Source organism: Rhincodon typus, chromosome 34, assembly GCF_021869965.1.
Source record: "Rhincodon typus isolate 14 chromosome 34, sRhiTyp1.1, whole genome shotgun sequence".
Lineage (NCBI taxonomy): Eukaryota > Metazoa > Chordata > Chondrichthyes > Orectolobiformes > Rhincodontidae > Rhincodon > Rhincodon typus.
In genome coordinates, this window is record NC_063365.1 from 9,666,041 (window position 1) to 9,691,948 (window position 25,908).

At 42.3% G+C, this 25,908-nt stretch overlaps 2 protein-coding genes across 2 annotated transcripts in view; one reads left to right on the plus strand and one right to left on the minus strand.

Moving 5' to 3' along the window:
* wdfy4 (WDFY family member 4) overlaps positions 1-25,908 on the plus strand; it is a 277,315-nt gene that overhangs the window by 170,443 nt on the left and 80,964 nt on the right. The gene's annotated exons all lie outside the window — the stretch shown is intronic.
* lrrc18a (leucine rich repeat containing 18a) lies at positions 1,446-22,587 on the minus strand. Its single transcript, XM_020529239.2, has 2 exons — positions 22,545-22,587; positions 1,446-2,229 (listed from the first exon to the last, which is right to left on the minus strand). The coding sequence occupies exon 2, from the start codon at positions 2,217-2,219 to the stop codon at positions 1,446-1,448; it is 774 nt and encodes a 257-aa protein (XP_020384828.1). The 5' UTR covers positions 2,220-2,229; positions 22,545-22,587.

The following is a 25,908-nucleotide window of genomic DNA, read 5'->3' on the forward strand; positions in this document are numbered from 1 at the left end:
CATGAGGGGCATCGATAAGGTAAATAGTCAAAATCTTTTCACCTGGGTGGGCAAGTCCAAAACTTGAGGGCATAGGTTTCAGGTGAGAGGGGAAGGATTAAAAAAGGATCTAAGGGGCAACTTTTTCACACAGAGGGTGGTGCGTGTATGGAATGAGCTGCCAGAGGAAGTGGTAGAGGCTGGTACAATTACAACATTTAAAAGGCATCTGGATAGGTATATGAGTAGGAAGGGTTTGGAGGGATATGGGCTAAATGCTGATAAATGGGACTAGATTTATTGAGGATATCTGGTCAGCATGGATGAGTTGGACCAAAGGGTCTGTTTCTGTGCTGTATATGTCTATGCAACACTGATTGGGATGCTACCATCATCCCAATCAATGTCACTAGTAATCCAGAGGCCCAGGTTAAATGCTCTGGCAGCATGGATTCCAATGTAACCACAGAAATGAGTGGCACTTAAATTTAATTAATAAATCTGGAAACTAGTTTTAGTAATGGAGACAGTGACAAATATTATCAAACTATCAGGTTCACAAATGTTCTTTCGGGAAGGAAATCTGCCATCCTTACCGGTTCTGGCCTACAGACCCTCAGCAATGTGGTCATCTCTTAATTACCCTCTGGAAGGTTCTAGAAAGTCATTCAGTTCAAGGGCAACAAATGCTGTCCTTGACAGTGATATCCGTATCCCATGAAAAATAAATTAAGAAAAACAAATCGGAATGTTACCAAGGTTCAGATCTGGAGAAGAGAGAAAACAAATGAGGCTGGTGTTCCCTGGGATAGATTTAGATTTAGTTTTTAGATTTTATTGTCACGTGTACTCAAGTACAGGAGCACAGTGAAAAGTGTATAATGTTGCCACACGTGACGCCATCTTAGGTACCAAGGTTAAAAGGTTAGAAGGAGTCATTTGATTTGAGGTACTTAGGAATTTAAAAAGAATTGCTAGGGTAGATGGATTTGTTTCTGCTGGTGGGACATTATAGGACAACGAGAAATTATCTCAAAATCCACTTAAATGCTATTTAGCAAAGAATGTAAACATTTGTCAGAGTGAAAGGTGATTGAAGTGTAGAACACTCTCAAAAGGCAGTAAGATGCCAGTATGATCAATGATTTAAAATCTTGTACTAGCCAATAATAAGGAGACAGGATTGTTGGATGGATTTAAGACATGGATTAGCCATGATCTCATTGAATGGTGCGATAGGCTTGAGGGGGCTGAGTAGCCTTTTCCAGTTCCTGTCACTTTGATGCTGAGCAACATCGACTGTTTTGTTTTGGAAATAGTATGAAGGCGATAAAAGCAATGTTCATACCAAGTGCATAGAAGAGAGTAGCCAGTCTTGAAACTTAAGACAATTGAGAGAGTTTATTTTGTTTTTGTTCAACCTGGTAGCTAGGCTGACCGCAGACATTCATTCAGCTCAGAAACCTTTATTCATTAATTCTCCAAGATGCTTCGTCCTGTTTTGCGACTGAGTTCGGTGCTATGAGGCCACTGAAGTTGGGTTCTTCCTCCATCTCGGCAATGTTCTTCACCTTGCTCCATTTGTCCCTCTCCCGGAGACATTTCTTGAGACAGGGACGGCACAGCATATCTTTCCTGACGAGGTAAAGGTTCTCCACACGATCGATGGTCTCTATGGGCTCCTCGGGTACCTGTGGAGTGGTGAACGGGTTCCGCAACACATTCAGCTTCTTCAGTTTCGGCAGCTTGGTGATTTTTTCAGGCATGTAGGTGATCCGGTTGTCGAAGAGCCCCAGTTCCTTGAGCTCCTTTAAAGTGCCGATGGTGGTCGGAATCATTTCCACAGAATTCAGCCCGAGATTCAGGACCCGGAGGTTTTTCAGCTGCACCAGGTCCGTGGGTAGGCCATCTGTCGTGAGCTTGTTGTTAGACAGGTCAAGATAGTAAAGCAGCTCCAGCTGACAAAGGGTTTCTGGAATCCTCTCGATCTTGTTTGTGTGGAAGTCTAGGTAGCGCAGCTTTGGGAACTTGTTGATGAAGTCTGGAATCTTTTTGATCATGTTCCGGCTCAGGTCGATTTCCTCAATATCCGTCAGCTTCAGAATGCACTTGGGGAAGGTTGTAATGCCCATGTTGCTCAAGTCTAAACGACGCTTCCCATCCACTGTGATTTTCATGGAGTTTTTTGCCATTTTTAGGGTGACCTTTTTCCCCTGGGGGCCTCCTTTCCTTTTCGGCATGTTCTTGCTCCTTTTAACATAAAAAGAGAAGAAAGCAATAAAAAGAAAATTGAGCGTTGTCCGTAATGACAGAAGCAAGTAATTACATGGAGTTATGATTTTTAAAAAAATTTGTTTATGGATATCGCTGTCCAGGCCAGCATTTATTGTTCATCTCTAGTTTCCCAGAGGGCAGTTAAGAGCCAACCGCATTCCTGTTGGTCTGGAGTCACATGTAAGCCAGATTGAGGTAAGTGTAGTGATTGGTCAGCCAGGTGGAACACATAGAATATGTGCCCCCTGATTGGGGCAGTTAACCTGGTCCAATCAGGGCACCCTGATATAAACAGGAGTGCCAGAGGTTCTGCTCACTGACACTGGCTCTGAGGAAGTCAGAGTCAAGTACTATGGATGTAAAAAATAAGGGGTGACTCTAGAACAGGATACCAGTCTCTATGGAGTTATTTTAGTTAGGATGACTGATTTCCTTCCTGAAAGGACTTGAGTGAACCAGGTGGGTTTTAAAGACAATCAACAGCGGCTAGTTACCATGGTCAACGTTAGGATTTTTTTAATTCCAGATTTTTATTGAATTCAGATTTAGCCATCTACCAATGTGGGTTTTGAACACACTTCACCAGTACATTAGTTTGGTGTTCTGAATAACTACTCCCTTGACATTACCACGACATCGTCACTTCCCCTGCTTATAGCTCAGCTGCAGGCCATTCAGCCCACTCGTCTATGCCAATGATTAAGATCCAGATGAGCTACTTCCCACTCACTTTATCTTGCCTTGCCAGCACATCTTTCTGTTTATTTCTACCTTATGCATTCGTCTAGCCTCCCCTCTGTTGTAGAATTATTACAGAACTTTTCACCCTGTCCTGTCATCTTGACATTATTAGAACTGTGAAACGTGTATTAAATTGTTTATATATTAACTGAGATCTGTATAGATTTTCAGTAGTGAATGTTAATTCTCCTCGGTACTTCCCCAATTGACTAAACACTTCGACGTGTGAAAACAAACACTGTGGTCTGGATATTTCCATCCAATACAGAGCCAAAGTTCATCAAGTGGGCCTTTAAAAATGTTGGGCAGGACCTGAATCCATGGCTTCAGAAGAATTCTAGGACCTACATTTTTTACTAAAGGACATTAAACAGTGGCTAGTCAGGCAATACCCACGTTAAACAAGTCTGCTTTAGAGGAGAAGTGGGGAAGAGTGGGTGTGTGGTAGCGAGGGCCTTGAGGGAGGGTTGTAGCTTGTGGAGGCAAGGGTTTGAAATCAAATCAAATGTAAATGGACATTGCCAAAGGGGAAAACAGCATGTCATTTAGCTTGTAGCTGCAAGATGATTCTACTCAAACCTCTGGCCTTCAAAATAAAGGTGAGTGATTGTGAAAGTAAGCAAGGAGGAATTGCAATACAGCAAGTGACCCCACACCCACTCCTGCAGATTTTGCTAGTGTGAGATACAGCTCAATCTCCTGCCTGGCAATGTACAGCAATAGTTAGTCCCATCACAAAGTGGTGCATTTTAGTTCATAGAGTCCCAGAATCCTACAGTGCGGAAAAAAGCCATTCAGCCCACCACCCTATTTCTTTTACCTTTCATTTCCCATGGCTAACCCACCTAACTGGACACCAGGAGCAATTTAGCATGGCCAATCCACTGAACCTGCACATCTTTGGACTGTGAGAGGAAACCAGAGCACCCAGTAGAAACTCTCACAGACACCAGGAGAATGTGCAAACTCCACACAGACCTATCCAGCGTCAGAATTGAACCTGGGTCCCTGGTGCTGTGAGGCCGCAGTACTAACCACCGTGCTACCTTGTAGCTCTGTGGAAGTAGGTGGGTTTTTGTGAATGATGTGCTCCCAAGTCTTGAGTTGCTCAAGGCCATTCAGGGCCGGGCAATCAATGGTGGCATTACCGACAACACTCGCACCCCGTGGAAAACAAGTGATAACACAGTGTGGAGCTGGAGGAACACAGTAGGCCAGGCAGCATCAGAGGAGCAGGAAAGCTGATGTTTCGGGTCGGGACCCTTCTTCAGAAGAAGGGTCCCGACCCGAAAGGTCAGCTTTCCTGTTCTCTGATGCTGCCTGGCCTACTGTGTTCCTCCAGCTCCACACTGTGTTATCTCTGACTCCAGCATCGGCAGTTGTTACTATATCTAAGAGTGGAAAACAATCCTGGGCACGTACACTAGGATCTTTTGCTGAATCAAGATCAGGATAACCAACGCCAACTCTGTTGGGGTCTGTTTGAAGAAGCTGCCATTAGTCCTGTTTACACCAGCTCTGTGAGCATAGGCTGGTGATGGAAGCTGGCACCTTTTGCCTCAGTGGTTTATTACCTCCTCCCAGGGGACAGTCGGAGCTGGCTGAAACGGAGCGCTCTCACTGTCACCTCCGGGAGATCACCCTGTTAGCCTACAGGGTGTGCTGCTCACCGCTGCCCACATGTCAACAAGTATCCCTCCACCTTCTACAGCAAAAAAAGATGTTTTTGTTTCCATGTGTTTTCCTTGCACTGAATAAAAAGAATGTATTTTACAATGACAAACTGCCTGCCTGAGGAAATTATTACAGCTCGTGGTTCTCTTATGAGTCTCACTGCCATTACTCAGCTTCCAGTCAAGTCTATTCTATTCCCAAGATCACACACAGCAGTTTAATCTGGTATTGGGAAAATCTGCTGTGTACCTTTGAACATGTTTGCTTTTCCTTCATGCAGCACAGGTTATGGAAATTGATTTGAATTGTTCAAACCTAATAATGCATTGCCTGAAGGGCACACAGCAGTCTCTAGTCCCCATATTCTGTGAACTCTGCAGCTTTCCAAAAGAAACAATTTTTACACAATTTTGTTTTAGTCACTCATGGGATGTGGGCGCCACTGGTCAGGTCAGCATTTATTGCACTTCCTTAATTGCCCAGTGGGCAGTTATGACTCAACCACATTACCAGGCAAGGATGGCAGTTTCCTTCCCCACAGGGCATTAGCGAACCAAATGGGTTTTTCCAACAATCGACAATAGTTTCATGGTCATTAGGACCTTATTTCCAGACTTTTATTGAAATCAAATTCCACCATCTGCTGTAGTGGGATTTGAACCAGGTCCCTGGATTAACAGTACAGCAATAATACCGCTCTGCCGTTGCAGATTTGGAAAAAGGTATTGCAACTTATAGTTAAAGAGTATTTAAAAATATTTCACAGCATTCAGCCATGGACAATATCATTGCAAATGGCCACTGGAATATGACAATGTAGATCGTGTAAAGTATTTACAGGACTGAAACAGGGCAATTCGGCTCCAATGGTGCCCTGCTCCCTACTAAAGCCTCCTCCCGCCTGTCTTCACTTAACTGCATCAACATTTCTTTCTCTTTCCCTCTCCATGTTTTTATATTGTTTCTTCAGAAGAATATTCATCTCAGCCAATCTGTGTGTGACAAAAACTGTCTCTAATGTAGTATCACTTGCTGTATAGCAATCCCTCCCTGCTGACCTGCACAATAACTCCCCGCTTTTATTTGAAGGTCACAGATTTAAGTCATACAACAGTAAGCAAAATTAAATGTTGTTTTCCCTTTAGCAATGTACAGGATTTACATTTGCCTTTATTCCCAGCACCCCTCCCCCTCCAAAAAAAAAAATGGACTTAACGTGTGTTGCCTGATTGGCACCATTTAATGTGATTTAGCAAAAATAAATGACCGTGAGTTATTTGGGAGCCACTGGGAACTGGAGGAGTTTCCAGCTGGTTACCCTGTAGCTGCCTTTCACATGACAGCACTTAATTGTACTAAGCCAGATCACAGCGGTGATGAATGATTGTTTGGGAAGCAATATGGGTTTCTCTCATACACACCTTTCCATTAAAAAGGCTTCATTACAAGCCCTTCAGGGACTTTGGCTACTCATTAATCATATTCAACCATGTGCAGGAGAATGTGAGATAATAACTAATGCATCCAGCTAATTTCAATTATCTAGCTTAGAACAGGGAGAAGAAAAGAACAAAAAAAAGCACAGTGTAATAGAGTCCACTTAATCCATCCATAAAAATCCATCAAAAGTACATTTACTGCTTTTATTATAAGGTCAGGATGCTGAAAATGTGCTTGAAATGGGGACTGGAGTTATGCTGCTCGGACTATTACTTGCTACTTAAGCAGGTATCACTACTGGAGACAACTTGTTCTGATTCAAATCAGGAGAGCCAAGTTATGCCCTTGCTATGGGGTTACCCTATAGGTAGATAAAAGAAAAGGAACAAAGTTGCATTTACATAGCATCTTTCACAGCCTTAGAAAGTTACAACGTGCTTTCCAGCCCAGGAAGTACTTTTTGACATCTGTTTGGTATTATAATATCAGAAACACTGCAATCAATTTGTGCACAGCAAGCTCCTGCAAACAGGAGATCCGTTTGTGATGATGTTGCTTGAGAGGTATTAATTGTTAGGACGCTGGCAAGGACTCCCTGACCATTTTTGAAATGGCACCACCTGATCCTTTGCCCTAAAAATACATTGAAGCAAATGGTGCCACTATCTGACCTGCAAATGTGTCATCTATTGAGGTTTGGCATGGGTGTCCGGCACCAAATGGAACTCGGCAACAAGTGATGGGTCATACGTTAATTAAGGAATAATTGGTAAGCCCCAACTTGGTGTATAGATGTGGGGAAGTCTCTTGTGTCTGTCCCTCTGAGCCAGCGGGTTTGAGTTCAAATTCCACTTCCCTCTGGAGGTGCATCACAATATGTCCCAGTAGATTGATTAAGGGATATATATTGGGGAATGTAATTGCTAGTATTGGAGCTTGTGGTTTGTGAGCTATAACTAAAACTTTGACTAGTAAAGTAGATGACTGGACTCTGTGAAATCAGTATTTTAACTTCTTGTATTTATAAGTAACTGCCATTTTTGGTGTTACTTGCTTCTGGTAGTGAATCAAAAGTTAGGAATTCTCAAAGATTAGTGTGTTCCAGAGCCTTTTCTTTGATGTATATCTATGTTTGACTTTACAGTGGACAGTATCTCTGGGAAGAACATTTAAGCCTAAATTAAATAATGGCAGTAACATTGATCTTCCACCCAGTATCTTCCAGCCCACTCAGGACTTTTCCTAGTCTTGGGCTGATCATGTTATGGGGAAAGTCTTGAGCCATACATCTAGATTTCAAAAAGCCATTGTACTTCTCAATTCTGACAAGAAAATAGTTTTGTAATAATCTCTCCAAATCATTATACTATGAATACAGTCAGGATGTACTGGAGACAAACAGTGATTTCTGCCCTGGTCTGTCTCACAGTGGATGTGCAGTACATCTTTAAGAGACCCATACTCATGATATCAACATTGAATCACAGCATGTGACCTGAAGGTATACAGTTCTTAGGCTCCATCTTAACTGGGGCCAATTGAAGCATGACCTGCTTCTGACATGCTCCTGTTTGTGACTGGCTAGATTAGTGTTATCCCAGACACTGAAGTACCTGTGGACTGTAATACATGTACATAGCAGGAGCTGTAAAAAAACAATTATTGTGTCTTTCAGTTCCACGTTACCCAGATCTAATTCTCATGTTATAGGAGCTAACATACACATTGCGGCACCAGGTACCATTACACTGCTGGAGGCAAAGCTCTTTCCTTCATGGTAGGACCATTCTAGAATTGATCTGTGGAGAGTTAACATTTCAAGCCAGTGACTTTTCATTGGGACTGCAAAGGTGTTGGATGAGAACAGCCTTTAAACCCATATAGAAAAGAGGGAAGAAGATTGGGGTGAGGGCAGGAATGACTCAAGGGATGTTGGTGGAAGGCACAATGAGGACCCAGGGGTGGATTGGTACAAAGTTACAAGGAAACAGAAGAGTGTTTAATTGGTCAGTCCTCTCAGCTGTCACTATCCTTTAATATCAAATATATCTGGCATATCTTGAGTAGATTTGTTTCAACAAAGAGTACCTCAAGAGCAAATAGGAATGGGCAATAAGTTCTGGCCCATCCAACGATGCCCATCCTACAGGTGAAAGGAATAAATCTATTTGGTTGGTATTAGTCTAAAGCAGCTGATACCATATAGTGTTCCAGGCAGAAGCTAGGCAATCGTGGAACAGTATGTAGGTCTGTTGCATATTACAACATGGCTAGTTACATTGCGTATAAGAGATATGGTTATCTCTTGTGAGACATCAGACAGGTTTAACTTAAGAGTAAATACACATTGCTACTTTAGCTACATACAGTGAACACCAAAAACTCCAAAGCAGTATACGCATTCTGATGAACTCCTGTAGAAATGGTTAACTTTTCTTAGGAAGAGTCCTTTCTACCCTGATGGTCGGAGCTTATCATGTGATGTGAGTTAACATAGAAATATAGAAATTAGGAGCAAGAGTAGGCCATTCGGCCCTTCGAGCCTGCTCTGCCATTCAATATGATCATGGCTGATCATCCAACTCCATTGATTGTGTTCCCACTTTCTCCCCATGTCCTTTAAGTCTTTGGCCCTAAGAACTATATCTGATTCCTTCTTGAAAAGTTCAATGTTTTGGCCTCGACTGCTTTCTGTGGCAGGGAATTCCACAGGCTCACCACTTCCTTGGTGAAGAAATTTCTCCTCACTGTCCTAATTAGCCTACCCATATTGTTAGACTGTGACCCCTAGCTTTTTACTCCGTGGTCCTCAGGAACATCCTTCCTCCATGCCTGGTTTTTCTGCTATTCATTGTATATCAGTGTTATAAGGGTAGGAACACCCTTTTGGGTTCACCTATTGCCTCTTCAGCACTTAGAGTCATAGAAATATACAGCATGGAAATAGAACCTTCGGTCCAACATGTCCATGCCGACCAAATATTCTAAATTAGTCTAGTCCCATTTGGCCCGTATCTCTCTAAACCCTTCCTATTCATATACCCATTCAGATGCCTTTTAAATGTTCTAATTTTACCAGTCTCCTTCTCTGGTAGCTCACTCTATACACGCACCAACTTCTGTGTGAAAAAGCTGCCCCTTAGGTCCTTTTTAAATCTTTCCCCTCTCACCTTAACCCTATGCTCTCTAGTTTTGGACTCCCCTACCCTGAGGAAAAGGCCTTGGCTATTCACCCTATCCATGCCCCTCATGATTTTATAAACCGCTATAAGGCCACCCCTTAGCCTTCGACGCTCCAGGGAAAATAGCCCCAGCCTATTCAGCCTCTCTGTATAGCTTGATTCCTCCAACCCTGGCAACGACCTTGTAAATCTTTTCTGAACCCTTTCAAGTTTCACAATATTTTTCCTACAGCAGGAACATCAGAATTGAAAGCAGAATTCCAAACTTCTCAGTCATCAGGAACATTGTCCCTGCATTTAAGGTACTGTGTCACAACCTGTTAGAATTTTATAGGTTTTTCTGAAATCTCCCCTCATTCTTCTAAACTCCTGATTGGTAACCATATCAGGTACTGTTTTGTATGAGAGAAAAGAAATATGAATGATCTGGTGAAAGGGAGAGTGCTCACATGAACCAGGAAGGTGAAGGGAGAAAGACTCAGAGACCCCAAAGATGCAGACTAACATGCTAACTCTGAGCTCTAAAGGACTCCTAACTCTAAACACCAGTCTCTACCTCCAGTAACTCTGATTCTCTGTTACCAGAACCTTTGGTCTTATAGACATTGGGAATGATGGTTAAGAGCGAAAGCAATTACAGCATCAGCACGAAGGCCAGGAAACTACGATGTGATTGGTAGAAAGCTGAGGTCTTTGATTTTGTCTTGAACATCATTAGAATGGTGTATGAACCCAAGGACTGTGTGGGCAGAGAATTAAAGTGGAAAGTAACATCACAAAAGCAGAATAGTACAGGTGCTGGAAATCTGAAATGAGAACTTAAAGTGCCATAATAACTCAATAGTGCATCAACCTAAAATGGTAACTTAGTATCTTCCATGACGCAAAATAATAATTTGTTTTTGCGGTTTCAAACAATGGAAATCTAACTGGCTGCCCTTCTTTTCTTTCCTTTTGTGTTTGATTTTTCATTTTACTTGTCCCTTTCCTATCTCTTACCTGACAGGTTTTATTTCATGCATGTTGCCTGTCTAACTGTGCTAGCACCTTCCTTCAAATTGAATTGCTAATAGCTATATGCAGACTTCAGCAATTTGAGAAGGCAGGCTGAATAGAGCTGACCTTTTCTTACCAATATCTAACGTCACTCTATACAATTATAAAAAGAAATGTAGGAACAGGCAGAGGCTGTTTGGCCTCTTGTGCCTGATCCACCATTCAATTAGATCTGTACCTCATCTTCATTTGCCCAATCTTCATCTCCATCTTGAATATTTTAATCACTGTCCCAACTTGTCCCAAATCTCAAAATGTTCTGGGGGCAGAGACTTCCAGATTTCCATTCTGTACAAAGCAGGCTTGCTGAGATCACCCAGAATGACCTTTCTCTCATTTTACGGTTTAACCTCTTGTTTGAAATTCCTGGAGGAAATAAAACCAGCTTCTTCGTCCAAGAAGGTGTTGCCAAAACCTAATCGCGCAGAGTCATAGAGTCGCAGAGTCCTACAGTGCAGAGATAGGACCTGCGGTCCAAACTGGTCTGTGCCGACCAAAATGTCCATCCACACTAACCCCATTTCCCCGCACTTGGCCCATATCCTTCTAAACCTTTCCTATCCATGTATTTGTCCAAATGCCTTTTAAATGTTGTTAATTTACCCTCCTCAACCACTTCCACTAGCAGCTCATTCCATATGCGTACCACGCTCTGTCTAAAAAAGTTGCCCCTCAGGTTCCCGTGTATTCTTTCCCCTCTTACCTTAAACTCTAGTCCTTGATTCCCCAACCCTGGAAAAAAGATTTTGAGTGCATTCACCCTATCCATGCCTCACATGATTTTATACACTTATATAAGATCCTCCCTCAGCCTCTGATGCTCTAAAGAAGCTCCTTGAGGACTGATTTCAGTTTCTTGGTTAATGCAGTTAAGTCAGGGTGTGCAGCAATCTGCAGCGAATGTTAAGAGAATGTACGGATCATTTCTAGACCCGCTGTTAACAGGATACTCACCTGCTTGAACATTATGCCCACTAGGTGGCAGAGTATTCACGTACTAAGTAATTTGTGTTCTCCAGAACTACTCTTCCACAATACCTAATTCCTTCATTCTCACTCTCAGTAACCGGTAATTTTTAAATAAATTGCTTTGATCTCTGTTTTTCTATCCTTTCCACTATGTTCCCTACAGGGTTTCAGTTTCCAAGGATCTGTACTTCCTGTGAATCCTTTCACTTGAAAATGTAGCTTTTCTTGACAAGAGTTCTCTATCCTATCTGATTCCAGATTTCTGCACATATTTAGCCCATAAGTTACCAGGATTTGTGCACCTAGCGACTGTTTGTTTCTCATTTTGCTTCTCTCTTTCTTGCCTTTATTTAGAGATTTTTTTTGAGTTTTGTTTTCTGTTTCCTTTTTTAACAGAAGTGTTTTTATTATTTATCCTCCTTTGTCTCTCTCATTCTCCTGCTGTCCCCCTCCCTCTCTTCTCTGCTTCAGCCCTCACACCACCCCTCTCCTCTGCAACGTGCTTTTATACTTACCCACTTCTCTCCTCCACCTCCTCCCTCCCCCTCTCCTCCTTCCCATCCCTCCCTTACTGCTCCTCTCCCTTCCTCTCTCCTTCTCTCTCTCCCTCCATCCCCATCTCTTGCCATCCCCTCCCCACTCCTCCCCTCCCTTCCTTCCTCTCTCCTCCTCACCTTTCCTCCCATTCTCCTCCTTGAACCTACCATTTTAACCTCTTTCTAGTTTTTGCCGCTGGACCAATATTGTGCTGCATTTTTTAAAAATCAAATCCACGTATCTCTGAGATTTTAAGAGGTTGTATTACGTGAAGGTTCTTAACAAAAACAATGAATATGGATGCTGGAAATGCAAACTAATGAACTCACTCCATGGGACCAACGTGCTAGCAGGCAAACTGCTCAAATTGGGACATGTCTGTTGAGGGAAGGAAGTATCGGTGGAAACTTCGAAGGTCTCCCAGATTGGCAGAGAACCTGAATGTTAGCATTGTAGCTGATTTCTCTTTACTCTTGCCCATTTTCCAACTACTGATTGGGCACAAAACATCAGAAAATCTAAGCTGGACACTCTTAAACCAATGGGAGAAGCCTAATGTGATCTAGATTTTAACTTCAACACTGGGATTTCGTAGAAGAACTACTGGCATTTATTTGCATCTTTAACAAGGCAAGGAACTTTACAGGAGGACAGCAGGGGAGAAGGTACTGGGAGAGGTGTGAGCTAAGTTATAAGGAGCCTTTTAAAGGAGGAAGAGTGTGCTGGAGAACTTCAGCAAGGCAATTCCAAAGCTTTGGGGCTTTTCAGCTGTCTTTGCCCTGGCACTGAAGTGTCAGTGAAACCTTAGAAAGATCAGCTTGTTTTTGTTGGTCACACGCTTGGATCTTTTAACATCACAAGTAGCATTATAGGGCCCGATTTTCCCATCTGCACGGGCCGTGTCTGTGATGGCAGGTGGAGAAAGAGGTGGGTGTGTCACAAGTGCAGAGGCTCCCCTTCACCCCAACTCCACTCAATTCCAGTTGCTGGTAATTTTTAGCAGCACTGAAAAGGGACTGAGGCATCACGAGCCCACTTGCAGCACTCCAGACTTTGTCGGTTCTGTTGCGGAACTGGACATTTTCAACCTCCTATAGTTTTGATGGATATGTCCAGTTTCTGAGTATGATGTAACTCAGTCTAGTTCAGAGGAATCTGGAATAGTGGAACTGTAGTATAAATTTGGAAATCTTTTGGTACTGTTGTTCAAATTCTTTTGCCAACTTCACATGTTGTGATATAATGCAAGTTAACTATGTTTTTAATGCAGTGATCAATGATGGGCCTTTGTCCTTAAAAGGGTAAATGACAGCTAGGTTAATCAGCATCATTAAAGTCAGATGCATTGGAGTACATTTTCCATTGGATAAAATGCCCATCTGTATTGAACAATAATGATATTTAGATTTCCTTGTGTCACTAGGCTATAGGGAGGGGCTGAATAGGCTGGAGCTATTTTCCCTGGAGCATCGGAGGCTGAGGGGTGACCTTATAGAGGTTTATAAAATCATGAGGGGCAGGGGATAGGATTAATAGCCAAGGTGTTTTTCCCTCAGGGTAGGGGAGTCCAAAACTAGAGGGTATAGGTTTAAGGTGAGAGGAGAAAGATTTTTCAACAGACCTAAGGGGCAACATTTTCACACAGATGGTAGTGTGTGTATGGAATGAGCTGCCAGAGGAAGTGGTGGAGGCTGGTACAATTACAACATTTAAAAGGCATCTGAATGTGTACATGAATAGGAAGGGTTTAGAGGGATATGGGCCAAATGCTGGCAAATGGGACTAGGTTAGGATATCTGGTCAGCATGGACGAGTTGGACTGAAGGGTCTATTTCCGTGCTGTACATCTCTTTGACTATGACTTGTCTCTTGTGATTTAATATTTTAATTTATTTACAGCTCAGACAACTGTTTGGATGTTTTAAAGTTTCAAGAGAGGCCTGAGCTCTTGCAATGATTTGAGAGGCTTAATACACTCGAGCGTTGTTTTGACACAAATTTGCAGTCAACATTTGTTGTACAAGGTTGGCTGAGATACACATAGAGTCTACAGATAGATTCAGCTCATGTTGGCTTATCTGTCAAGGGGACTGAGAGCTTTATTTTTATACTGATATTGTTATGATGACATATCAGGATTATTTACCTTTTAATTTTTTTTTAATGAATGACTGACTGTTTGTCTTGCCAGTCTTATGAGCATCTCGAAAACCTTCTGTGTTTATTTTAGGGCTTGAGAGTTCCGTAAGTGCTGTTAATGGGTGAGTGGGCTTGGTGGATGAGGAAGTATGCAGGGTGAAGCTTTAGCTTTTGAATGGGTCTAGTGGATGGAGGCAGGCCATTTAACCTGCCTGCTTTGATGTCCACTTCTGCCTGGGTGGTGGGCTGTTGACCCCACCCCCCCCATCCCCATCCCCATCCCAGATTCTGCAGGGAAAGGAATCCAGGGGCAAACACAGCCACGCAAGAGATAGGGTATTGGGAATTGGCCTGATTCCAGGCTTCCACATCAAAAGGGGAAAATCTGGCCATGTATCTTTTCTTTTTAATGAGATAACTGGCAAGTGACGCCATGGACTGTCTCAGTTGCACCAAGATATGTATACTGCAATGGCACCTGATACAGAAAATACTGTTGAAATTGACTCTACAAACTACAATAGTCCAGAAATATTCCACGATTAGACTTTCCCATGATTTGATCGTTTACTGTGCATCCAAAACCAAAACAAGAAACAAAACTGAGTCACGTTACAGTTGCCATATATTGGATTTTCCACAGCAAAGAGTGCCTGACATTAGAAAGATATCCCTCATTCAGCATGGTCTGAAGATGACACATTGCGGGAATCTTCCTAAGTATAAAACAAATTTTAGGTGCTTACATTGTCTAGTGGTCTGACACTGGAGAGATCTTGTCGTGTTGGAACTGAGCCCTACAGTTTGACCTTCAAATCCTCAGCGTGCACTGAGATTGCTGATCTCAGTTGACCATCGATGTTAGTATTTCATTTGGTTTTGGAATCCCGGGTGAGTTGAGCCCAGGTTCTTCACTAAGTGACAATGTAGCAGTCGATTCTGGAAGTTTGCATACATACAGGGTGTCTGTGAAGGACCCCATGACTGTAAAGCTTGACATCTCTCACTGCCAAGGCTTGCGTAAGTAATGACGTGAATGAGGAAAGCAAAGACAGCAATGGAAATATTAGCCAAGCAAAGAGTCAAGAGGTTCAGCTCAGAGAAAGGAGAGGAAGTAAGTGAATAATTGGATTGTTAAAACACAGCGAGTTCCAGACTGGTGGAGTCATCTCCATGACATTGGAACAATCTTTCAGGTGTCATCACAATGATCCCATTGTGCACACAAGTTCAGAGAACTGAGCAGAGCACCGAATGCCAATGACACCCTCAGGCAATTGCGACAAATCACAAGATAGAAGGTAGCTTATTAGCATCTTTTGCCCCCTCCACTCAGGACTGTGTTGTAACTTCCTCTGAGTCACTACATAGACAAACACAATCCTCTTCATGTACATCACAAACATACCTTGATTTCTTGAACTGTGAGAGCTTGAAGTAATTTTTCTGATTTAGTTGTAGAGGGGTAAAGGGGTAATGTTTAATGGTTGTGGGGTAATGACCTTGGTGAACATCATTAGAAAAAAATCAGGTATTATGACAAAAGTGCAATGATGCATAATAACAGGAAGGATACTAGTCGTTAGCTGTTGTAAGGTGTATCTTTTGTAGATACAGGAATATTTCTATTGTCTTATGCACTTTAGAGATCGCATTGGCCTTTATTGCAAGGCCATTGGAGTATAAAAATGATGAGGTATTGTTATGTTTGCAAGACAGTTTTGAGACCACAGCTTGAGCACTGAATGTAGTTTGGTCTCTACCTTCAAGGAGTGATATGCTTAACTGAAAGAAGTACAGAGAAGATTCACTCGATTGATCATTGGGATTTTAGAGTTGTCCAAAGATGAGGGTCTGTGCTGAATGAGCCTATACTCTTGAGTTTAGAAGAATAAGTGGTCATCTCATTGAAATATAGAAGATTCCAAAGTGGCTAGACAGGCTACGTACTGAGAGGTTATGATACCCTGCCAGGGAAATCCAGAACATGCATGAACATAGTCACTATAAAGGATCAATCATTTAGGACAGAGTTGATTTCTGATTTCTTCAGAAGGTTGTGAATCTTTGGAATATCTAGAGGACTGTGCATCCTCCAATATTGACTATATCTAAAATAGAAAAGCCAGGTTTTTGTTCGTTGAGAGAATCAAAGAATTTGGGGGAGTGGCTGGGAAAATTGAGGTCAGTCAGCCATATTGTGTTGAATAGTGAGTGATGGATCAACCATGATCTTACTGAATGATAGAGCAGCCTCACTAGGATATTTTGTTATGTTCTTGTATTCTTAGAGTATCATTTCTAAAATTACTAGAGTTTAAGAGTTAGGCAGGCACTAGTCTTGGTTCTCATTTCAATTTGACTAAACTGTCCATTTTGTTTAGTTAAAATGAATTGAAGGTAAATGGCCTGTGGAGCTGTGAATTACTGAGAGACCCGAGACAGTTCGATATTGAGGTCAATGAATTAGTTTTCTATTGTGTTAGCGACTGCAGTTTTTTAAAATTGATAGAGTGATTTGTATTTTTCTCTAATCTGACATGAACATAATTCACCTTCAGATCCCACAAAGTAACTTGTGTTCTAAGTGATTCTTGTTCTTAAAATCATTAGGAACAGGAATAGGCCATTCAGCTCTTCAAGCCTGCTCTACCATTCAGTATAATCATGACTGATTTGACCTGGCCTTGACTTCACCGCTGTCCTGACTGTCATCGGTCAAAAGTCATTCCAACTCGGCCTTAAATATATTCAATAAACCAGCATCTCCTGCTCTCTGAGGAAGAGAATTCCGAATACTATTGACCCTCTACAGAAGAAATTCCTCGTTATTCTTGTCTTGAACACAAAACCTGTAATTTGAAACTTCACCACTTATTCCAGGTACCTCCATGAGAGGCAACATCCTCTCAGTATCTACCCGGCCAAGCCCTCTCAGAACCTCACATGTTTTGAGTTCATCATTAACTCTTCAAAACTCCTTTGGGTATAGGCCCAACCTGCTGAACCTTTTGTCAAAGACAATCCCAGGCATCAGCTTGCTCACCCGTCTATTTAATAGACTGGTAGTGGGGGTGGCTAACACATTATTCTGTCATTCCTCTACCCATCCCAGAACGATGAGCTGACGCCTTTGTCTCACAGTCAGGCAGCAAAGCAGTTCTTGGGGTATTTCCAAGTGAAGTTCATTCCAGGTGCTTCCTTCCCAGGATTTAGTGGAAATCAACATTAGCGTGAGATGGGAGGAAGGCACTCAGGACTGAGCTGCACAATGCCACATTGCAGTGGGGAAATGAAGGTTTGAGTTTGACACCAAACTGGGAGGGAGAGCGTTGCCTTATAACTAACCAACTGTACCTTACCCAGGAGTACTTGATGCTGGCACAGTGTGAACATGTAATGTTCTGCTGGATTTGATGAAGACAAGAATTTAAAAAAAAAAGAGCTGTCAGTTTGACATGGAGATATGTCTAGATTGGAGCAAAGGAATACAATTGTCTGGTAATTCCCTCTGTTGATGTTTTTAGCTGACAAAGATTTAAGGCCTACATACAGAGCTCTTGCTCAGCATTAATTTGACAAGAAACAATCCATCTGAGAAAGCAGACATATGGAATGACATGTAAATGAAGTTTTGAGGGAGATAATATAATAAGAGGATTAATTCAGCGTGGGCTAAGAGGTTAGGCAGATTTGACAGCATCATGCGAATAGGGCCAGTGAGATCATTTAAGTTATTTGTTTTCAATGGCAGTCAGAGCTCTCTTTCTATAAAGGTTCAGGGACCCAATTCAGAAGATTTTCTCCTGCCTTTCCTTGCAAATTCCCCAAGGTAAAACCTTTTGCAAGCTTTCCACTTAATTCGGTTCTGTGTGTTTTGTTAAACTTGATAACACTCAAAACATTTCTCACATTCCTTCATAATGGAATGGGCATATACCTGCCTCAATCCAGCCTCCTGCTCTCACATTGACCCTGCCATCAGGACCGATTTCACCAAGGCCATCATTATTCTTGCCATGTTATGGTTGAAGGATATGTCAATAGGATTACATAAAGTAAGGTAAAGCAGAGGCTCATATTCGAGCAGAAACACTGGATGGATCAGCTGGACCATGTAGAAACATAGAAAATAGGAACAGGATTCAGCCCTTCATGTCTGCTGTGCCATTCAAAATGTTCGTGGCTGATTATCCAACTCAGGACCCTGTTCCTGCTTTCTCCCTATAACCCTTGATCCCTTTAGCCCTAAGAACTATGTCTAACTCCTCCTTGAATATAGTGTTTTGGTCTCGACTGTTTTCTGTGGCAGGGGATTCCACAGTCTCGCCACTCTTTGCGTGAAGAAATTTCTCATCACCTCATTACTAAATAGCCATTCACCTATCCTTAGAGTGTGACCTCTGCCTCTGTACTCTCCAGTCATCAGGAACATCCTTCCTCCCTTTTCTGATGAAGGGTCTAGGCCCGAAACGTCAGCCTCTCTGCTCCTATGATGCTGCTTGGCCTGCTGTGTTCATCCAGCCCTGCACCTTGTTGTCTCGGATTCTCCAGCATCTGCAGTTCCTACTATCTCTCATCCTTCCTCCCTGCCTGGTTTCTCTTCTATTCATTGTAGTTCAGTTTTATAAGGATGGGAACACACTTTTGGTTTCACTTTCTTGCCTGTTTTACTGTCCCAGTGCCTTAAAATCTGTTCAAAACTCTATGTTTTTTCTGAAGCAGCAGCAAGAGTGAGATTTGAATGCACGCATGTAGAACGCAATGAATTAGCACTCCATTGCTTTAACATCTTGGCCGTATGTTTCTGTTAGAGTAGAAGGCTAGGCTGGCAAGAGTAGGCAACAATGGATGAATAAAGATATGGAGGTTCTGGTGAAAAATAAGAAAGAGTCATATATTAGATATAGACAGTGGGATCATGGCATCTCTTGAAGAGTATTAGCAGTGTAGGGCATTCTTAAGAGGAAATCAGAAAGGGATAGGAGATAGCCTTGGCAGATGAGGCTAAGGATAATCCAAAAAGACTCTACATGTACATTAAGAGCAAAAGAGCAACTAATGAGAGAATAGGGCCCCTTAAAGATCAATAAGTTTGTCTATGTGTTGAACCTCAAGAGATGGAAGAGATACTAAATGAATATTTTGTGTCAGTTTTTACTGTGGATAAAGAAATAGAGGCCAGAGATGTCAGGGAAATAAACATTGATGTTTTGTAAACAGTTCACATTACTGAAGAGGAAGTGATGAGGCCTTAGAAAATATAAAGGTGGGTAAATCTCCAGGACCTGATCTAGTGTATCACAGGACATTGTGGGAAGTTATGGAAGAAGTTGCAGGATATTTGTACCACTCTGTGTATAAAAGCTACCCCTCGTGTCCTTTTTAAACCTTTCTCCTCTCATCTTAATAATATGCTCCCTGGTTTTGAACGCCTCCACTCTAGGGAAAGGACTCTTGCTATGCCCCTCATGATTTTGGAAACATCTTTAAGATCACCCCTCAACCTCCTACGCTCCTGTGAATATTTGTATCGTCTACACCCACTGGTGAGGTGCCAGAGGACGGGAGGGTGGCTGTTGTGCCTTTATTTACGAGATGCTGTAAGGAGAAGCCTGGGAACTATAGACCCGTGAGTCTGATATCGGTGGTGAGTGGGTTGTTGGGGGTGATTCTGAAAGATTGGATTTACATGCATTTGGAGAGGCAAGGACTGATTAAAAATCATCAGCATGGCATTGTGCGAGGGAAATCGTGTCTCATGAACTTGATTGAGTTTTTTGAGGAAGTAACCAAAAAGATTGATGAGGGCAGAGCAGTAGACATTGTTTATATGGACTTTAGTAAAGTCTTTGACAAGATTCCGCAAGGCAGACTGATTACTAATGTTAGATAACATGGGTTTAAGATAACGTTTGCCAATTGGTTACCAAATTGGCTTTACGGTAGGAGACAGGGTGGTGGTGGAGGGTTGTTTTTCGGACTGGAGGCCAGTGACCAATGGTGTTCCACACGGATTGGTGCTGGGTCCAGTTTTGTTTGTCACTTATATAAATGATTTGGATGAGAACTTAGGAAGCCTACTGTGTACACTTCTGGTCACCCTGCTATGGGAAAGATATTATTAAATTGGAAAGGGTTCAGAAAAGATTTACCAGGATGTTGCCGGGAATGGAGGGTTTGAATTATAAAGATAGGCTGGGATTCTTTTCACAGGAGTGCAGGGGGTTGAGGGGTGATCTTAAAGATGTTTACAAAATCATGAGGGGCAGAGAAAGAGTCTTTTCCCTGGGGTGGAGGAGTTCAAGACTAGGGAGCATTTATTAAGCTGAGAGGAGAAAGATTTAAAAAGGACAAGAGGGGTAGCTTTTTAACAGAGTAGTTCGTATGTGGATTGAACAACCAGAGGAAGTAGTGGATGCGGGCGCAGTCACAATGTTTAAAAGACATGTGGATAAGAATATGAATAGGAAAAGTTTGGATTGAAATGGGCCGAGTGCAGGCAGGTAGTGCTGGTTTAGTTTGAAAATATGGTCGGCATGGTCTAGTTGGACCGATGGGTCTGTTTCCATGCTGTCTGATCTACAACTATGACTCTATAACTCTTGGGGTGTCAAGTATCAGATCAAATGTGGCCATAAGCTGCCCATGGGTGAAAAACTCACTGACACTGATGGAGCGCTTTGCTGCTACAGTGCTGCCTGATGTTGTGGGCCCTGTCTGTTGATTCTGTATCTTGACCATGCCTATCATCGTATTTTCCTGCCTGCCTGCCATCAACCACCCGTTACTTTCAATAGACAGGGGCTGCACAATTGCACAGCTGGTTCAGTAAAAGCAGCAAGGTACTGGGAGTTTGCTGCTGAGTGTGGTCCCATAGACCAGCTTTCAGGAGGAGTGGGAGGTAAACCCGCAGCAAACTGGATTCATTACAAAGGAAAATGCTTGCAAGCAGAGAGATACCTTTTTGCAGAGTTAGAAGTTGAGTTACGCTGAGTTATTTAGATTGCATAAGGTGAAGCTAGAAGTATACTTCAGCTCATCACGAACGTTCGAATCCTCACATACATTTCTAAAAAAATTACAAACAAGGAAAGGATGCCGACCCCATGCACATATCCTGGATTCATGGAACCAATACAATACAGAAGAGGCGCTTTGGTCCATTGAGTCTGTACTGCTGAAGTTGTACTAAATCTGCATTGGTTCCACTTTCCTGCAATAGGGCCATAGCCTTGAATGTTATGACACTTCAAATGCTTGTCTAGTTACTTTTTAAAGGTTGTGCCATGTCCTGCCTCAACTACCTACCTAGGCAGTGCATTCCAGACCCCGGCCGGGTTTTTTTAAAAGGTTCTAGCAGGAAAACAGCCCCTTGTCAAGGTATTTCATCTCCAAGTATCTTTGTTTTTCTGTCTCGTTTTCACTCCCTTAAGATACAGCTTCGAATTGCCTTATTGGCCAAGTGTTTGGTCACTTGTCCCCTCTTTGGCTTGGTGTCAGTAGTTTTACGACATGGAAGGCACTATAAAATAATTTTGGGTGCACCACATCAAATTTACAGTCACTCCACGGGTTGGAATCTCAACAGCAAGGGAACAAGACAGACTGGTTGTTATGTGGCAGAATATAATTTATCCCACTGTCTGTCTTCTGTCCAATAAACTTGCCCTAGTAGAATAATGAAAGTAGGGGGCTTCTTTTAATAGAATGACCTTGCATTTATTCAGCACCTTTCACATCTCCAGGACCACATTTTACAATCAATGAAGTATTTATGAAGTGGAGAACACCCCTACTAGCTATGGTGCACAATTGATCCCTCATGTTTCATTATAATTATACTTCACTCTAATACGTGTCTCTGTATAATTTAGTTCAACTCAGCATGTAACTGTGGAAGCAATGGGACAGAAATCTGAACCATCCCATTTGAATCAGGCCAGCCTGCAGTGAATTGTCGCTGGGTTTCTCTGGCCGGCTCATTCGCCATCGTGGTCTTGCCAAGGGCTGAGTCAAGTTACAGTCAATCAACACATCGTGGGTTGAGGAGCTTTCTGGAGAGCCTCGTTGTGTGTTGAACGTTCAATTGTGGAGATTGTTTGTTTGTAAAAAGGTTGCAGTAATGTTAATAATAGTGACCAATGAACAATTTACACGTTAGTTGAAGTAAAATAACTTTTACACATTTTCGGCCAGATCAACTCAAGGAATGCCAAGTCAAGGTGACCATCAGGTCAGAACCCAGTCTGGGTTTAATGTTTGATTGTTACATTTGGACACACATCTCAAATAGCTCAAGTCAAAATCCTGTAAAAAGAATCATGATCTGAGTTTATCGTAAAACTACTGCGCTGTGTCCATCAAAAGTACAGGAAAAGACAATTAATCGAATTACGATCAGTATGACTTACTTGATATGAAAAGGCAGATTGACAAATAACAGAAGCCTACTTCAATCCTCAGTGTAATTCACAAGATCTGGCTGAAGAAGACTTTGTCAAATTCTTGCAAACTCTTAAAAAGTACAAGACTCTATCTATCCTCACCCACCTTTAATTCTGAAAATCAAATACCATACAGGAGCAACCAGTAAGAATTTTGCACTGCAGTGTTTTCTTCAGCAACCTGACCTATACTGCCCAGGACTGCCTGCTGCTATTGTACAGGCTTCTTCCATCTCTGTTGCTTTGAATAATGAATTACGTCTTCAGTGAGGTTTGTAAGCTGAGCCCAGTGGACAACAGATCAAAGAATTAACCATCAGTCTTGTTAGGGTAAAGCTCCAAGTGTGTAGAGCAGCAGCCGGAGAGATCTCTGGAATTGAAAGAGCTGTCAAGCATTTGCATGAGAAATCCAAAGCAGAGCATTTCCTGCTCACTGAGCTTCCCTTCTTCTCCTTGTTTAACTTGGTTGCTAAGCAGCGTGGGCCTATGAGCCTTGCTGATAATTAGCATAGCGTTTAACCTTAGTAGCAAACAACACTTAGTTTCAAGATATATAACCATTTTGTGAAGATCCTGTTGCCTTTCAGCCTGCCTCTGAAATCTTAAAGACAGAACCTCAAGTTTACTTTGTAAACACTACTGATATATTATTTGTAGAATGTTAATCTTAAGCTATTGCTTGACCAGCACAATCATTAAAGTAAAATCAGGGCCTAGGCTTTTCAATCATACTGTGCAGTTTAATTCAAGTTGGGAAGCAAATAAGAATTTAAAATAGCCACATATTTGAATCTTTGTGACAATAAAGCTACATGTAGGATGAGTTTTTTAATTGGAACAAAAGGATGGTGTGAAACTTGACAGGCTTCAGAAAAGATTTACAAGGACGTTGCCAGAGTTGGACAGTTTGAGCTATAGGGAGAGGCCGAATAGGCTGGGGCTATTTCCTCCAGAGCTTTGGAGGCTGAGGGGTGACCTTTACAGAGGTTTATAAAATCATGCGTGGCATGAATAGGGTGAATAGCCATGGTCTCTTCCCCAGGGAAGGGGAGTCCAAAACTAAAGGACATAGATTTAAGATGAGAGGGAAACGATGTAAAAGGGACCTAATGGGCACCTTTATCACACAGAGGGTGGTGCATGTATGGAATGAGCTGCCAGAGGAAGTAGTGGAGGCTGGTACAGTTACATTTAAAAGGCATCTGGATGGGTACATGAATAGGAAGGGTTTAGAGGGATATGGGCCAAATGCTGGCAAATGGGACTGGATTAATTTAAGATATCTGGCCGGCATAGACAAGTTGGACCGAAGGGTCTGTTTCTGTGTCGTACATCTCTATGACTCTATGACTCTTATCTGTGATGTCCTTTGCTGGGATTTGTTCTTCTCACAAAGCATTGCTACAGGAACATAATTACATTCTTTAGCTTTTGTGTGTTTTCTTAACTCTCTCAAAAAAAGTGCCTTGCTGGCTGAGGTCACCAATTAACCCTAACTATAGATTGCACCTGAAAATAAAAATCAAAAGATTTGGACGTTGTAAAGGGGAAGGAGGAAGGGAGAGAGGATGCTGGGATTTGTTCATTGTGGTTGGCAGTGTCCTATCTGCAGATTTGGCTAGAGGGAATTTTCTAATACGCAGGGTTAGGATCAGCTGGGTATGACTTAGCCAACTCCTCTATGATGTGCAGTCTGCAGGGATACTGTCGCTCAGCTACAAACGTAGGTGAATGCATCTCTCGACTAATTGAAGTTTGAAGCCAATAGTGGATATGTCCAGCTTTGTCTGCAACATTTGTTGCTTTAAAGCTTTTGAGCCCAGAGGTTTTGGAAAAGGCTGCTCTCACGCCCTTGAGAACAAAGGCCTAACTCAACAGTTCTGAGAGAATCCTGAAACATGCAAATTCTTGGGATCCTGGCAGAATTTAACTTGATTGTGTTCCTCGATAGAACCAGGAAGACAAAGCATGAGCCCTGATGTTTCTCCTGTTTCTGGGCTATTATTCCTCCCAACCCAATCTCACCCTCCATTTAATCTTCCCCTTCACATTCTTCAGAATTGGGAACAAGCGTCAGAATACTCTCCCCAAATACCAACTGTTAATCCAGGGACCCAGGTAACCTTCTCGGGATCTGGGTTCAAATCCCACCATGGAATTTGAATTCAAGAAATATCTGGAATTAAGAGTCTAATGATGATTGTGAATCTATTGCCAATTGTTGAAAAAACCCATCTGGTTCACTAATGTCCTTTAGGGAGGGAAACTGCCATCCTTACCTGGTCTGGCCTACATGTGACCCCAGACCCACAGCAATGTGGTTGAGTCTTAACTGCCCTCTGGGTAATTAGGCAATAAAATGCTGATCTAGCCAGCAACACCCTCACTCTATGAATGAATTTAAAAAACTCAAGGTCTCTTATTGATACTTTCTTGGGGGCTACTTTTAATCTTTGCGAGCTACTATTTAATTCTCACTGATTAATTTACAACAGGATCTTCTGTATTCATGTTTACGCATGGGGTATTTGGACTGTCAAAGAAGCAGAACTGGAAAAAATTGTCAATATCTTTAATAATTAGCAACTCTGCATTAAATTTGAATCCACAACACACAATTAGAGCTTTCATTTCTTTGATCCTATAGTAGTTAAATGGCACAACAGGTATAATTTAGCATCAGAAGTTATTTTTCAAAGTAACTCTCATGCCCTTATGCCTTCCACAGACTGAAGAGGTCATAGCTCATGCTTTCTCATCACAAATGCATAAAACTGGTAAATTTTATCCAGGCTTTTCATTGTATCTCAGATCTCCCCCTCAGATTTAAACTTAGTACTTGTCACAGTATTGATTACAATAACGCCCATTATGTTTATTTCCCTCATGCAGTACTTCCTGAATGCTGCCTTAAGTTTGAGATTCCACATTGATTTGCAAGGTGATTTCCAGTTTTTCAGACTACCGGGTAGCTGAATATTCCTTTGTTGAAGCTTTGAAACAGTTCTATCTGTTTTGTAGCCTCCCTCTCCCCTCACCCCATCTTGCAACCACCCTCCCTCTCCCTTGGCCTTTTGTAACCTCCCTCCTTCTCTTTATCCCCTTCTAGCCTTCTCTCTCTCTCTGTCTCTGTCTCTCTCTCTCTCATGGTCACCTTGCAAGTGCTCTCTCTCTCTTCCCTCTACCTTACTGTCTCTTCCCTCTACCTTACTATCACTTGCCCCTGCACATTGTAATCACCTTGCCTCTTCCAACTCCTTTCCTCTGTCTCCCAGCCTTGCAGCCTCCCTCTTTCTCTTCCCCCATCCCCACCCCTTGAAAATTCTTTTCTTCCTAAACCCCCACCTCCTGGAGCCTGCCTCCGTTTCTCCCTTCTGCCCTTTTTCCACAGTCTCGCCCCTCTCTTGTTTCACCTGCCTGTTCCTCTCGCTCTCTCGCTCTCTCGCTCTCTCGCTCTCTCGCTCTCTCGC

Coding starts and splice junctions, on each gene's coding strand:
- lrrc18a (XM_020529239.2), bottom strand. CDS start 2,219: ATGCCGAAAAGGAAAGGAGGCCCCCAGGGGAAAAAGGTCACCCTAAAA.